Raw genomic sequence first — 16,243 nt, forward strand, 5'->3', positions numbered from 1 at the left:
TTGAAAATCTAGGGTTGTCTCCAACGTTAGTCCTACTCAGAGCAGACCCATCAAAATTAACAAACATTATTATTTATTCTTATCAGTAGTATATACTGCCTTTCTTTCGCCAAGCGGGACCCAAGGCGGCTTTTGCAAATGAAAACAACGCAGATAAAATAAAAACTAAAAGGTAATTGTTAAAAAGCAATCAAACTCTAATAGAATTAAAGCAATTTTTAAAAACCTCTTAAAACACAGACAACAAAAACAGCATAGTACTATTAAAAGCTGTTTCCTTAAAAAAAAACACAAGCCAGTTCATAAAGGCCTGGTGGAATAAAAGAGTCTTCATCTGCCTGCAGAAGAAAAAAAAAGGAGGGAGCCAGTCTGGCTTCTCTAGGAAGGGAGTTCCAGAGTCTGAGAGCAGCCACCGAGAAGGCCCTGTCACACGTCCCCACCAAGCATGCCTGTGAGGGGAGCAGGACTGAGAGAAGGGCATCTCCTGAGATATGATCTTTCCCACTGCATAGCCTGGGCCCAAGCTGTATGGGGCTTTATAGGCCATAACCAACACTTTGAATTGTGCCCGGAAACAGACCGGTAGCAAGTGGAGCTGCTGTAATAAGGGGGTCATATAGTAAACTTGGTTCCCTTAGGTCCCTTAGTTTCCATGGGTCTGCTCTGAATAAAACTTAGTTGGATACAACCCATGACTTAATTACTCCAGACTGCAAATAAGACATTGCAGTCTTAACAATAACTATTGACCTATTACATGGTTTTTCAAAGCAAATTCTGCACCCTTGCATATGGTTTGATCTGCGGGTAGGTGGCCCTACGACCACAAGAGCAAGCATGTGCAAGAGCACACGTGTGTGGACAGGCGAGAGACCTCTCACCCTAATTCAGTGGTGTGGTTCCTAGCAGAGAGCATTCCCCATGAGGTTTAAGACGCAACCCCAATTTAGAGAAGTCTGGTTTTAGCAAAACAAGTGAAATTTTCCTTTCTGCCATTGCTCTCCCATCCCACAAAAAAGCGGTAGAGCAATGTGGTTTTAAAGAGTTCTCAAGTCACCAAATTAGAATCTTACCAAATGTTCCTCAATGGAAAGGGGCAAATTTCCCCGTCTCAAGGCCCGTGATTACTCACCTTACCACATATCTCATTGATAGCTATGTGAACAAAGATGGACGCCTCCTCCATGCCTTCCAGGTAGACATGCCGATAGCCTGAAAAGCAAGGGAAGTAGGTAAAGCACACATCCCAGCTAGTTCCTCCGGGGCCTGGATAGCGCAGTTAGTTAGAGCGTGATGCTGGTAATGCCAAGTTTGCAGGTTCAATTCCCACATGGGACAGGTGCACATTCCTGCATTGTAGGGGGTTGGACTAGATGACCACCAGGGTCTCTTCCAACTCTGTGATTTTATGAAGTCTCAGAAGTCCAGAGAACTGTGAGTTGAGATCAGAATCCCCTCCCCTCATACACACCCCAGAAAAACAGGGGAAACCATTTAAGAAATATGAAGGAAAATATGCAAATGGAAGCAATGAAGGTAGGAAGAGGATTCCGTGGAAAAGATCTCTGGAACTCACCATGGATTTACGTGGAAATTACTATAGGTGAGCCAAAATTTCTCAGAAGACATTTTTCCCCCCAAGAAAGTTTCTGGGATCTCTCTCTTTCTCACCCTCACCCCACACCTAGAGAAAGGCCTCTTTGAAGAATCTTCTCTGAATATTTTCCACCTTTTGGGGTGGGGTGGTGGCTGCTGTCTTTGGTCAAAATGCCCCAGAACAACGCCATGTCTGGGATCATTGTGGAGGATGCAGAATGTAACGTCAATATGCAGTTTGCTGGCGTTGGTACTTGCAGCGGGAGCAAAAAATAAAAATATGTTGCGAGTGAGCTCCCAACCCAAGAAACAGTTGGAGAATTTATCCTGCCATAGAAAAAATCAGTAAAATAGGGCCTGCCCGTTCCCTGCCTGCATTTCTCTGCCCATAAATATTTATTAATTCACTTTAAAGCCTTTATAAACCATGTAATATTAAAAATAGCCTCTTAATACAATGAAGTGGTAGGTGCAAGATAGAGAAAATCTGTAATAATGTAATGGGGTCAGGGAAATCCTGGGTGGAGCATGTTAAGAGGCTACTGAGAGGCAGCAACAGAAATTATGAAAACTCCCCCCAACCCTCAATATTTTTTTTCTCCTAAGAGGCTCAGCAAAATTACTGCTGCCCATCCTCACTCTCCCTCCTCATCCCTAAAAGCCATTCTCATCAGCCCCCAACCCCCCAACATTATAATCCTCATTTCCTTTTTCCTGCCTTCAAGCTGCAGCAGCTGTGGGAGCAACAGCAGGGATGAGCTGGCAGGATGTAGTGGATAACAGCATGCTAGAAGAGGTTTAGCCCCCCTCCACCTCCTGTAGTCTCCCCAGGTATGCTGTTTCCCAGAGTGAATGCAGAAAAGGAGAAATAAAACTCTCTTCTCTGCTTCTCTCTCTGCAAACTAAGGAAAGAGGAAACATGCTGGGAGCTCTAGTGGTGATGGCTTTGGGGGACAGGGAAGAATGAAATGATCAAGGGAGCGGGCTTGGAATTCTTCTCTGGTCCAGATCTGGATCTGAGCCAGAGAAGAATATAAAGGCATTAAAAGCTTGTGTCCTACCTGAAGCAAGGTTGTTTTTTTTAAAAGCCCTTGCTTGGGTTCAAGCTTTGGCTCAGAACACAACCTCTGCTATTTCTAACTGGGGGTTCGGTGAGGAATATGAAGAGGAGAACAAAGGAAGACTAAGAAAGGCCCATAAACTACACACACACACACACACACACACACACACACACACACCTCACAGGTCAGGTGCCAATGGGGAGTGAGGAGGAAGGAAATACAGTGGTACCTCGGGTTAAGTACTTAATTCGTTCCAGAGGTCCGTTCTTAACCTGAAACTGTTCTTAACCTGAAGCACCACTTTAGCCAATGGGGCCTCCCACTGCCACCGTGCCGCCGGAGCATGATTTCTGTTCCCATCCTGAAGCAAAGTTCTTAACCCGAGGTACTATTTCTGGGTTAGCGGAGTCTGTAACTTGAAGCATATGTAACCTGAAGCGTATGTAACCCGAGGTGCCACTGTAAGTTGGCAAAGCAGTTTGGGTCTGCCAAAGGAGGGGCTGCTTCATGGGTAGGCTTGCACCCAGAAGGTCCAAGTCTCCACACCATTCTCCAGCATTACTCCTGGCCAACCTACAATCAGGAACACAGAATGCAGAGACCTACTAGGGACACTTGCGGACTGCAAATTTCTCCAAGAGTGATCCCAGTGCAACCAGCTGCTGAAACAAGCAGAGAGAGTTTTCTGAGAAAACTGTTGGGAGAATTTGACTTCTGGCCTCACGTATTTTCAGCAAAGTCCTTCCATGCCACTGCCCATAAATTGCACAGAGTATTTAGAGAGGCTGTTTTAGCTCCGCCCTACTTCTACTCACCCAAATGTTTATTTCAGCTCTTAAAAAAAAACTCGCTACCACCTACAGCTTGCCTGGGAAGAGGCCCATTTGCAGGAGTTCGGAGCATACCCCAACCCCCACCCTACCCCGGTCATCAAATAACACTAGTCTTCTTTTATTATTGCAGCTGTCAATCTTGGAATTCCTAATTGATTCCCTTCTCCGCTGTGAACAGTTATTAATGTAATAATCAGAAATGTCTCTCATTCATTCTATCTTTTATTTTTCTCCTTTTTAAAAGCCAGATGGATTCCTTCCTCCTCTCTCTCTCTCAAAAAAACTTTTCCCTTGCCAAGTTTCCTCTGCTTTGAAGAAGATGGAGAACAAGAAGGGGGGGGAATCAGAACAACAACACAGGGTGCTTTTATCTGAATTGGGAAGGCAGAAAAAAGGAGAGGAGGGAGGGAGAAATGGGTGAGGGTTTGAAGGAAGGGGGGAATGTGTTAAAAGCCTCTGAATTTTGCAGATACTCAGCCATCAGGCTGCTTTAACATTATAGTCGGTAATTGCAGCCACTGGTGCTCGGCCAACAAAAATGAGAGCAGAGAAAGAGACCCTGGTTTCTTTCAAGAAAGGCTTTGAAGTTTACCCCATTGACTAAGAAATCCCTCCTATCAAGCTGGAGTTGTACAAATTAGGAGCTGGCAGATATAACCACCAAGTCACAAAGTGCCCGTCATTCTGATTAGTGGTGGGTGGGAGGGAAGGCAGGGAGAGGAACCAGACAATTACACAAGCACATAATTGGGGTGGGGGGCTCAAAAGAAGCCAGTCCCCTCCCAGTATCTTCCAGTACCATGCTTTAATTCCTCCTCTCTCAAAGAAAAGGCTGGGAGCTATTCAGGTATTCAGGTATACGGCAAGTGAAGGTGTGTACTGGAGCTAACTCCGCCCCAGATTATTCCAGTTTATCAAAAGGAGTTGATTTTCTTTCTTTCCTTCCTTCTTTCTTTCTTTCTTTCTTTCTCTCTTTCTCTCTTTCTCTCTTTCTTTTCTCTTTACCCCAGAGGGGAGGAATTTTTCTCAGCCCAAGGGCCACATTCCCTTCTGGATAGCCTTCTGAAGGCCAAATGCCAGTGCTGGGTGTGGCCAAGGGGAAAAGTGGACGAGGCAACAGATCTGACTTTCTACCTTTGTACAGTAGGCTATACAGTGGTACCTCAGGTTAAGTACTTAATTCGTTCCGGAGGTCTGTTCTTAACCTGAAACTGTTCTTAACCTGAAGCACCACTTTAGCTAATGGGGCCTCCTGCTGCCGCCGCGCCGCTGGAGCCCGATTTCTGTTCTTATCCTGAAGCAAAGTTCTTAACCTGAAGCACCATTTCTGGGTTAGCGGAGTGTGTAACCTGAAGTGTATGTAACCTGAAGCGTATGTAACCTGAGGTACCACTGTATTCTAAGACTGCACAAAAATCTGTAGTGCCTACACATGTGCACAGGTGCACACACACACACACACACACACACACACACCAGCAAGCATCAGGCACTATTACCATTCAAGGCCAGTGAGGAATGTGCCCAGGACAGTAGGCATGGTCTTGGAGATAGTCCCGAGGAACAGACAGAGAGCCCTGGATGATGGCATTTGGCTTCCCAAACCTGAGGTTCCCTACCCCTGCTTGACCCAGCAAACTTGCCCAATGTCCTACAAACTTTAATGGGACCAATAATGTTCCTATTTCCATCACTTGCCACTTGTGCGACCTCACAGTAGCCAAATTCTCAGGCTTGTGTCTCAGGTCCTGCCCAGAATAAACCCCACTGAAATGAGTGGAGCCAAGTTAGTCATGTCCATTTGATGCTGACTAGGGCTAACAATTGCGTACAACCCCTGGGATCTGGATTTCACATGGAGGCATTGAAGATGCCAACCTTCTTCGGAGCATCTACTGATACAAGGAGTTTGGGATGGAAGACATGACTCTGAATAACCCTTCAGATGGGTTACTCTTTGTAGAAGAGGAATGGATTGGGCAACACACATAAGCACCACTGGGATAAAGAGGAGCCTCAGCTATCGATTGCTCCGGTGACGGCTGGTGCTAATTGAGAATGATGGAGTAGAAGGCAGGGATGCCAACAGTAGGTGGAGCCAGAGCCAACCATTTCTGTTTTGGTCCCCTTCCTTTTCCTCCCAGCTGAGTATACAAGACTGAGACCAAGGAGGAGGCATCTGACAGCCAGGACCACCCTCTGGAATTATTGCAAAAAGGCAGGTGGGGGCAGGCTGAAGTTAGCAAGGCAACACACTGCTTGCCCTAATAGACCAGCATCTACTAAATGGCTCGTCAGTTCTCTTGAAGAAAAGAGCTGCCACCTTCTGTGGAGAGCCAGTGTGGCGTAGGAGTTAGAGTATTGGACTAGCACCTGGGAGGCCAGGGTTCAAATCCCCACTCAGCCATGAAGTGACCTAGGGCCAGTCACAATCTCTGTTCCTTGGAAGAAAAGGTGGTATATAGACAAAATAAATAAACAAGTAACCTGGCATCATGCTTGTAAACGATATTGTCCTCTGTCCGATGAAATCCCTCCCGATTGGGTCATGATCCCACACTAAGAACCGAATCAGGGCGATTTCTGGCATGCAAATAGGGAACACCAGAGTTTCTTCCCACATTGGATTGAAACCTGCAAAGGGAAATAAAGAGGTGGGGGGACAGGAAGAGAGTTTCATTATGGCTGAATCCTAGAGGAGAGCTGGTTCACAGTGGCCTATGGATGAAATAGTTTTCCTGTGCATGCTGTGAGTTCACCCATGATTTATGGCCCTTTGTGGACCAGTCTAAGATCCTTCCATTTACTAAGGTCTCTTTCAACTCTAAAAGGATGTGTTTCTAAAAGCATAACGGTCTGGTCCCTGCTGCAAGGAGCTTACAATCTCACTTTTGACAATAAGGAGAAGATAACAGGAAGTGGTGTTGGAAGGAAGTGGCCTTTACTGGGAGATTTTTTCCTAGGCTTAAAGCTACAGGGCTGAACTGATGTTTCAGAGAAATATGGTATATGAAATATGGTGGGAGATTAGCAGCCAAACCTAGTAATTGCATATTCTTGCTAGTTAGCACGAGAAGGGTCTATGTGTCCACAGAGCTGTATTGCTGACAGGCAGATACTCCGGCCATAGAAATACAATTGGTAGAGAGGGCTCTGTGTGATGTCATTTCCTCTCCCCTGAGCATATAGTGCTTCCTGTTCCTCTCCCTTCTGCCATAAGGGCAGATGAGCCCTGTGCTTTCTCCAGTCCCAGACACATGCCTAAGACTAGCTATACTGGAAATATAAATATTCTGCCTCTATAGTTTTTGCGTCTACCATTGTGAACCAATGCATGATTATACACTAAGTCAATCTTATTTTTAAACTTACTTTGCAGGCTGTTGCCTGGTTCTTTATTAAATGGGGTAAGAAGGGGGAAGCCAGTTTACTTCATAGCTGGACTTGCTCAAAAGAAGGCTTGCAGCATAATTCCTATGTTTTTAATTTTTTTGTGGCCAAGGGATGGATTTTAAAACCGTCCAACCCATAAGTGGGCGCCTAAGAGATAAACTGCAATCAACATATCCTCTCCTACCTATTAAAACTCATCCCACAACGCTGACTTCACACCACACACACAAGTAATTCTTGTTTCCAGTCACCCTCGTGGGTGCAAGCAACTTCAGCGTAACTTTGCTCTCACATGCTGAGAATATATCAGAGACCGTGGATCATGCAGAGGGGAGAGAAAAAAGCCAGGAGAAGGAAGCCGTACCATTGTCATCCACGACTCTTGTCTGCTCTTTACAGCAGTCCACAGGCAATCCGATTACTTCCACTTCCACAAATGGATCTATTATCTGGGAAAAGGGGGAGAAGAGTAGGCAATTACCATCATAATGCTGGGATAAAACAGAACAAGCCACTCTGAAAAGCTTGACTGCAATGTTCTACTCTGGAATCCTTGTTTCAATCTAGACATTGGAGATCCAGTGTTCTGCGCTACTGTGCTATGGTCATTCCCTGAATTCAGGAGACTTACTTCAGAGTAGACATAGTCACGATTGCAGCCTATGGTCCCAGCTGCATCATATATTTAAAGGAGCACCATACTACTTTAAACCGCCATGGTTTCCTCACGCAGGATTCTGGAAATTGCCATTCATTAAGGGTGCTAAACATTATAAGGAGGACCTCCCTTATTTTATTGTGATTAAAAACAACATCATAGAAAGTACAGTTTTCAATGCTGAATTTTAATTTGTTGCGATCCAAACTCAGACCTTCACCCTCAGGGTGAAGGGTGAATAAATAATAGTAATGTCCCTACAGAGATACAATTCTTAAAAGTTCCCTGGGTAGAGGAATTGATTGCTAAAACACTCTGGGAACTGTAACTCTATGAGGGGGACTCCTAACAACTCTCTGCACCCTTAACAAACTACAGTTCCCAAGATTGGGGGGGGGCATGGCAGTTTATGATACTGCTTCAGATGTATTTATGCAGATGGGGCCTTAGCATAGATGTCAACTTTCCCCTTTTCTTGTGTATAATCCTATTCAGAATAAGGGAATTTCCCTTTAAAAAAGGGAAATGTTTACAGCTATGGGCCTTAGTTCCGATTTCAGCCTAAATTCAGATAAAGGCTTCCCTGTGAAACCTGTTCCACAGCTGTGGTGGTGCCCTGGGAACGGGGAAAGGCCTACCCTGAGTGCAAAACACACACATGCCTCATTCAAGATCTAAATGTGAATTATGTGCAGCTGAAATATCAAATACAAGGAAGTGGACATCACGAAGGAATCAAAATTCAGAAAATACAGCATTGAGCCTGTATTTTGTACTCAAGCATCCTGCACCCAGTGTCAAGTCAAAAGCATCCAACCCTCTCAGAATGGATACTTGAAGTTGCTTTTCGATTGAGAAACCAACTAACAACTGGAGAGATGAGGGAGAGGAGACGACCCACATAGTTGACTTCCCCTTCCCCCCTTTGCACCCAGTGAAAAAGTGTAAAGGCCAATACTGTCTCCCCCCCCCCCAAAAAAAAACACCCTGTACTGGGGGTTTGACACTATGCAAACAGATACCAAGAGGTGCACTAATGAAGCCCCATCCATCTTGGCTGACAAACCCAGCAGCTTTATAAATATTTACAGTGAGTTTCTGGGTTTAAACTTGGCTCTCCTTTGGAGGTGTTTCCCAACCAGCCCCCCCAACCCCTTTTCTTCCCTGTGAAGTGGCATGAATAGGGCTCCTGCCACATTGATTGAGCATCTTGGCAGCGCTCAGCCATCTCCCCAAAGGCACTCTGTGGACAAGAAAGCAAAGTCGGTCCCTCTTTGCACAAAGAGAAAAGGCTGAGCACCTGCTAGTCTCAGGGGGGAAGAAACGTGTTGCATAATTTGTCCCAAAAAACCAAAAAAAAAGGAGGCCGCAGGAAGTATCCACCCCCCACTCCGCCCCAGTCCAAACCCGTAATCAGAAAGAACTGCAAAGATAAAAGCCCATTTTAAGAACTCTGCAAACAGTTCATTACACACATGCGTATGCATAAAAAGTATACATACATACATGTTCTCGCAAAAAAAACCATCAGTGTTTTAGTGTGAATTTCTCATAATACACACATTCTTTTCAAAGCAATTTCCCCTAATATAATGCATTTTTTGTTTATCATTTCCACTAATACATGCATTTATATGCACACTCTACTCTTATGTGCGTTTGCACATTTTACTTGGCTGGAGAACTGCGTTGCAAAATTAGCAGAAGGGCAAACTCCGAAGAATGGTTGTGTTTCAGTCTGAGCATTGTTTCATAGAATCATAGAACTGTAGAGGTGGAAGGGACTCGAAAGGTCATCTGGCCCGACCCTCTGCAACGCAGGGATCGCAACTAAAGCATTCCTCACAAGTGGCCATCCTACCTCTGTTTAGAAACCTCCAATGAAAGAGAGCCCGCCACTTTCCAAAGCAGTCCATCCCACTGTTAAACAGCTCATACCACCAGAAAGTTCTCCCCCGTGTTTCAGAAAGTGCCATTTATGTAAGCTTGCCTTTAAGTCTCAATTAGGGCCAGGGCCTTTTCAGTACTGGCCCCGACTTGGTGGAACGCTCTGTCACAAGAGACTAGGGCCCTGCGGGACTTGACATCTTTCCGCAGGGCCTGCAAGAGAGAGGTGTTCCACCTGGCCTTTGGTTTGGACTCAGTCTGACCCTTATGTTTTCCCTCCCCTTACGGTTTTGATCCATGGACTACTTTTAAAATGAGGCTGCATTTTAAATTGCATTTTAACCTGTATTTTAAATCATTTTGTTGTTGTTGTTTTTCCCCTATTATGTTTTTATCATAATTTTACTGGTGTTAGAGCCCAGCTCTGGCCAGGGAGGGTGGGGTATAAATAAAATTTATTATTATTATTATTATTATTATTAAGTGAGAATTGAATTGAAATTCTTGCTCATTGTCACCTGTGATTGTCTTTTCCCACTTAACAATTCCACTTAACTTAGCAGTACTGGAGGCTAGGCTTAAGTAAAGGCAAGTTGTAAAAGGGAGTGGAGCTGTGGCAGTCACTGGCACCAAGATTCTGCCTACAGCAATTGGTTCTGACAGCTGCTGCCAGAGGGCTCTCAGCACACAGTGGCTGTGTTGCAAGCAGATGTTGCTGTGCTCTCCCCAGATCTCTCCGCACCTCTCTCAACAGGTCCATACCTCTCCTCTGTCTCCCAGCATGGAGTCCTTGGGCTTGGGAAGCTGCTGCCCGCTGATGATTCGCAACACGAGCTGCTTCTTCATCTGGCCAAGCAGTGGGTCTTCGGAATTTGGGTTGAAGATCCCTGAGAAAGGTTCGCAGAACATACGCAGAGATTTAAGGCAGAGCTAAGTTGTTTGCAAAATGTGCAATACGTGCATCAACTTCCAGACACGCTGTTCCATTGACACAGGAAGCTCCCTTAATACTGAGCCAGACTGTTGTCTACTCTGCAAACGGAAACTCTCCCAACTGCGCTCATTTTGAAACGGCATTGATCCGTTTGGGTTTTGCTGGAATTCCCAAGCAGTGCTGCTGCAAATGAGGCTTGTTAGTCTAGAATGTGAAAATCAAACAGATACGATTCCTTCTTCTGGGGAGTGGGCAGCGGAGAGAAAGAAAAAGTCAATCAATCAGTCTTTATTATTGTGATCACAGATTGGCTACTAAATTACAACCAGACAAACACAAAATGTCGTTTACAGGCCAGCAAAAGGCGAGAAAGAAGCTGCCTTGTTAAGCAGTAAATTCGAAGTTAATGACACAGACTAATTCTTCCAAGCCTGTGATGAGATACAGGGATAACAAGAAGTGCACATCTCTCGTTTTGTAGAAACACAGGCAGCAGCAGAGAGGACAAGAGGCTTGTCAGCAGAGCCAAGACAGCAAGATTTCATTAATTTAATCAGAACCCAGTGGTTTGCAGACAACCAAGACAATGAAGCACAGCGTGAAGGCAATGCCAATGGCTCAGCCCTGTTCAAAATGCCTGCTTCGGCTGCCATGTGCAGGAGAGCAGATAACGGGTCTTAAGTAGGTGAAGAAAGACACAGATCCATCACAGGTGAGCCAATAAGCAAGGAGAGGCTCAGTGTGAACAAGGAACAGAGTACAATCTGGATTGAAGGGATTTTGAAAGCCTGCAGGGTAGAGCATCTGCTCTGAATGCAGAAGCCCCTGGGTTCAGTTCCTAGCATACCCAGCTAGATTGGGGGATGTCCCATGCCCAAAGCCTTGGAGATCTGTTGCTGGCCAGGGGAAACTGCACAGGTATAGATGAGCCAATGGTCTGACTCCATTAGTTAGCTTTAGGAACATGGGCATTTAATCACATTTATCCTTCCTTATCTTTGTGAAAGGGGTGCAGCTCAGTGTTAGAGCTTCTGCATTGCATGCAGGAGGTCTCAAGTTCAGAACCTGGACTCTCCAGCTAGAGCTGGGAATTGGCCCCGGTCTGAGACCCGGAAGAGCCTCTGCCAGTCAGTGCAGACAGTACTAAGGTAGATGGATCAATGGTCTGACTCTGTAGAAGGCAGAATCCTATCTTCCTATCTTATTAGGATGTGCCATCTCAGACAGTGAAACTTTATGTTTGCAAATTTCTTTTCGGAATCAATTTTTTTTTATAAAATTAAACTTTAAAATCTTTACATATATATTCTAGATTCCAAATTTGTTATACATTTCTCTTTAAACATTGACTTCTCGCCTTTGACTCCATTTTTATTTTGTTTTTTGCAAATTTCTTCAGTGAGGGGGTCTTTAAAATATGTTCCTTGATGTGAGGAATCAAATCTGGACAACACTGAAGCTTGGTAAACCTATGTTTGATGAAGAAGCACATAAACTGCTTTTGGAAAACTAATTTTTAATTTTACCTTCTGAAAATAATCATAATAAATAAGCAATATTAATATATAATGTAACAGGGGTCGGCAAACTATGGTATGCGGGCCGGATCCGGCCCAATTGCCCTCAGGATCCAGCCCGTGGACGGTCTGTGGATCGGCATGGGGATTCTGTTCTTTAATTTTTTTGGCCACAGAATGCTAAATGTCAGTTGAAACTCTGGGGGTAGGGAAGGAAATGGGGGGGGTCCTTGGGGACAGCGTGGTTGACTAGCTACAACCCTGAACAGGCACACTCCTGTTTAAAAGGTGAAAATGCACTGCAACATTTTGCTGCAGCGCATGCTTGTAATAGCGGTACCATCATTAGTTAAAGCTGAGATCTGCATTCCCCTTACCTTGACACATACACTTGGGTTTGAGGACGTAGCCACAGTTTCCATTGGCACTGAACTTGGCTCGGTTCAACTGAAGCATTCTCCCCTCTGACTGGTAGTTTAGAGCAACTGCAATATTTGGAAGGGTGGAGAGAGAGAGAGGTGATAAATTGCTGAACACATTTCTAAAAGCAAAGCTGTCAGAGCAAAATGAGATAGAGCCACGTTTGAAGGCGAAAGCGACTGGATAGACTTCTTGATGCCACGGATCCAGGCAGAAGAAAGAAAACTGAGAGCGAGTAAATATATCTAGATATACATATATATTATTTTGTGCAATATCCCTGATGTGAAGAGTTGTGGCGTTCAGCTACTTTTCTCACTTTTGAGAGATGGAGCTGAATCAGCACGCTGCACGGAAAAGGGCAGAAGAAAGCAGAGGAGATGGAATATGCTAAAGCATGCAAATTTGCAAAGGAGTGATAGGCCGCCCAATTAATAAAGTTTTGGCTGCAATGGTAAAATTAACATCTTATCTGAGAGCAAGCATTGCAAGCGAATATAGAAATAAACTCAGAAAGTACTTAATTCAATATTGCCAAGGAAATAATTACCTCCCATGAAAGCAAGTTCAAGTAGGTTTTAACGGGTTCCTATTTTTAGCAGAAATGTTGTAATTTTATGCTAAGACCTATTTTCCTGCAGAAGGCTATGATCTGGGGGAATTCTGCACCAGAGCCAAGGGCTGTCCTGCATGTAGAGCGGTACAGTAATCCAGGCTTGAGGTTACAAATACATGGACTGCATGCTGTTCCTATTCAGGAGTGTCTGCAGTTGGTGAACTAGACAAAGCTGGCAAAAGGCACACACTAGCCCACTTGGGCCTCCAGCGACAAAGATATATCCAGGAGGACCCACAAGCTACACACTTGCTCCTTCAGAGGAGTGCAACTGCATCCAGAACAGGTAACATTTTTTTGGTCAAAGGTAACTTGCCAATTTCTCAACTTTTCCCTGACCATTTGTCTATGAAAAGCCTGTAGGGTGTTTTTACTACCCCAATCTGCTAACATGGGGCTGTGGTAGCAAATGCACCCCAAAGGCAGAATTAAATGCATTCCCGGGTCATTTTATGCTGCAGGTGATTTTGTTTTTGTTTCCAGAAGAAATACTGTGCGTGGCAACTGGCTGAAATTTGGGGACACAGTACAGGTGGCCATTTGTGACCATGTCCTAGAAAGGCTACCATGTGGGTCTACTTATGCGTTACTCGCACAATGAAAAGTGCGCCGGGAAAAGTTTTGGCCCCACAAATTGGATGAAGGTTCCGTGGGAAAATAAGCTTCTTCAAAGCAAGTTTCCGCTTTGTTTTAAACACAGCAGGCTTTGTAGGCAAAACAGCATCCAATTGACAGCTTTCCCATCTACCTTCCTCGTTCCTCAAAGCTTTGCCTCTGGCTCCTCCTTACCCAATTGGCACCCAGCATTCCAGAAGGGCTGAGGGTTGTAATTACTGGAGTCCACGCGATAGGAGGAAGGGTAGATTCGCGATAGCTGGTGTTGGTTGAAGCGCAGATACTGGGCCGGCTTTTGCTGGAGGATCTGGTGAGCTTTCGTTTCGCTGAAAGAGGAGACTTGCCAACTGGAAGAGACTGGAACAAAGGCGGGGAGAGTGCATCGCCTCTTTTAGTTATTTAACAAATACGACCGGCATCCACTGATGTTTCTGCTTTCGGATCACAAGGGACTACATATTTGCGTTGCATTTCCTTTACACTAAAATGAATGCGGTGGAATAACATAACAACAATGTAAATTATTAAATAATTCTGCCACAGCAGACAGTGATGAATAACATAATTTTGGGTGGAAGATGAGCTGCAGCAGAACAGAAGCAGGGCTGTGTGTGATGAATACAGAGTGGAACAGAAACTGAGGCCTTCTTCCCCGTCCCTGCTTCTAGGCAAAGGTGCATGGGACTGCAGTGTATACCTGCAAGGTTACCCACAGTTTCTCTTCTTATTTCGTCTTTATAGCAGACCACCTACCTTCAGATTCTACGTCATGGATCCCAACGGATTTAGTGTATTTCACCAGGTCGGAGAGCGCTCGGGATAATTTCATTGTTTTCTTCTGTCGGTTTGTTCTATGGGAACAAAGCACATTGCGCTCGTCAGTTCCGATCCAGGGGGGTTGGGGAATTAAGAGAACAGAGATCCTCAGCAGCGACAAGAAACAAGCAAACAAAGGACTGGAGGAGAAGGCAACGTGTGTAGGAGTTGGTGAAACAATAGGTACCCATGGAAATAGAACACAAAATGCTGTCATTGTCAAATCAACTCTAAGCTGTTTTGATTAAACTTTAGCACCAAACAGCACCTGAGACTTTCTGCACACAAAATCATGTGCTCTATCGCTCAGCTACAGGTGCTCATAATGGGTGTTTGAAGAGCTACTATGCACCAATTCAGTTCATCTGGCTCAGTACGGTCTACTCTGACTGGGAATGACCACAAGCAGGTATACTCTGTGTCTGGAGTTTTGCAGATGAGGCAGTCTGTGTGCATTTGCACAAACCAGTCCACTTCAATCATGGATAGGGATGTTGGAGAAACAGGAATGGAAATTGCCAATATTCGTTCCTTCGCCCTAGGTCCAGAATGGAAATCAGTCCCACAAATACAATCAGTATTTGCTGCTGCTGTTGCTTTCAATCTGCAAACGATATGCAATTGATTATGTCCCCCTGCCCTCCATTTGCGTTGTGTTTCCTTTGCACTGAAATTAATGGAGTGGAGCAAAATAATGGCGACGGGAGGAAATTTAACGTCACAAAGCAATTGTTCTGTCATGGCTAGCATTTGCAGTTTGCTAGATGGATCGATTGCCCCCTCTTCCTGTTCCAGGAGTTCTCCCAATTGACACCCCAAGCCAATTTTGGGGTGCACATGGCTTCCACTCTTGGGACTCACAAGTTGAATCCCAGTCAATGTAACTTGCATAACCACTCATATAATTCCTCCACAGCAGACAGCAAGAGAAATGATGTAGTTCTGGGTGGGAGATGAAGTGCAGTGAAAGGGAAACTGTGCTCTGTGTGAGAAATGCAGGGCAGAAGGAGAAAGGATACCTTCTCACATCTCTAGCCATGGAGCACATGCAGGGCCGGCCCTTGCATGAGGTAGTTGGCAGATTCTGAGGGAAGGGAATGGTGGCGAGGTGTCGCAGGATAGAGCTGTGTATGCCTAAATTAGCCTGATGCTCTGCGGGATGGTAGAAGTCCATGTCCCATCACCAAGGCTGAAGTAAGTGTCAACTATCAATCTGGTCAGCTTCTGAATGAGGAACAGGGTGAGGTGGCCCCATGTTGTCTTTCACCAGAGGCAGCAAAACATCTTGGATCAGCCCTGAGTGAGTAGGTAGGTGGATTATCTGGACTCCGGAGATTTAATCACAGATTGGAATAAAGAAAAGCATGGTGGAACTCCATCTTGCCCAGATACTTCATCTGGTTGCAGCTCAAGTGACAAAAACACCAACTTTGCATACAGAAAGTCCCAGGTTCAAACCCCGCCCGCCTCCCCCCCAGCATCTTCAGGTAAGGCTAGGAGTGGGAAAGACCTCTGCCTGAACACTGGAAAGCCACTGACGGTGTAAACCAGGGTTTCCCGAACTTGGGTCTCCAGCTGTTTCTGGACTACAACTCCCACCATCCCTAGCTAGCAAGACCAATGGTCAGGGGTGATGGGAATTGTAGTCCGAAAACAACTGGAGATCCAAGTTTGGGAAAGGCTAGTGTAAGCAAAAGAGACCTAGATGGACCAATGGTCTGACTGGGGATATGGCAGCATTCTGGAGCTCTGTGGTGGAACATTGGTTGTGTATGCAGAAGGTTCCAAGTCCAGGTCCAGCATCTCCAGGTGGAGCTGGGAAGCACCCTTTTCTTAAACCCTGCCAGTCAGTGTGGATAATGCTGAGTTAGATGAACCAATGGTCTTACTCAGT

General features: G+C 45.2%; 1 protein-coding gene across 5 annotated transcripts in view; it reads right to left on the reverse strand.

Annotated features, from left to right (window-relative positions):
• The window catches only part of PLCH2 (phospholipase C eta 2), a 300,920-nt gene that overhangs the window by 23,134 nt on the left and 261,543 nt on the right, over nt 1–16,243 (reverse strand). For all 5 annotated transcript variants that reach the window (XM_082229783.1, XM_082229780.1, XM_082229782.1 and 2 more), the window contains 7 exons: nt 14,287–14,384; nt 13,708–13,890; nt 12,260–12,367; nt 10,194–10,318; nt 7,251–7,335; nt 5,981–6,127; nt 1,133–1,212 (listed from right to left, as the gene is read on the reverse strand). In XM_082229783.1, coding sequence (XP_082085909.1) covers nt 1,133–1,212; nt 5,981–6,127; nt 7,251–7,335; nt 10,194–10,318; nt 12,260–12,367; nt 13,708–13,890; nt 14,287–14,384 — 826 coding nt within the window. The remainder of the gene's footprint in view (nt 1–1,132; nt 1,213–5,980; nt 6,128–7,250; nt 7,336–10,193; nt 10,319–12,259; nt 12,368–13,707; nt 13,891–14,286; nt 14,385–16,243) is intronic.

The sequence above is a fragment of the Podarcis vaucheri genome (assembly GCF_965113315.1).
Source record: "Podarcis vaucheri genome assembly, chromosome: 7".
Lineage (NCBI taxonomy): Eukaryota > Metazoa > Chordata > Lepidosauria > Squamata > Lacertidae > Podarcis > Podarcis vaucheri.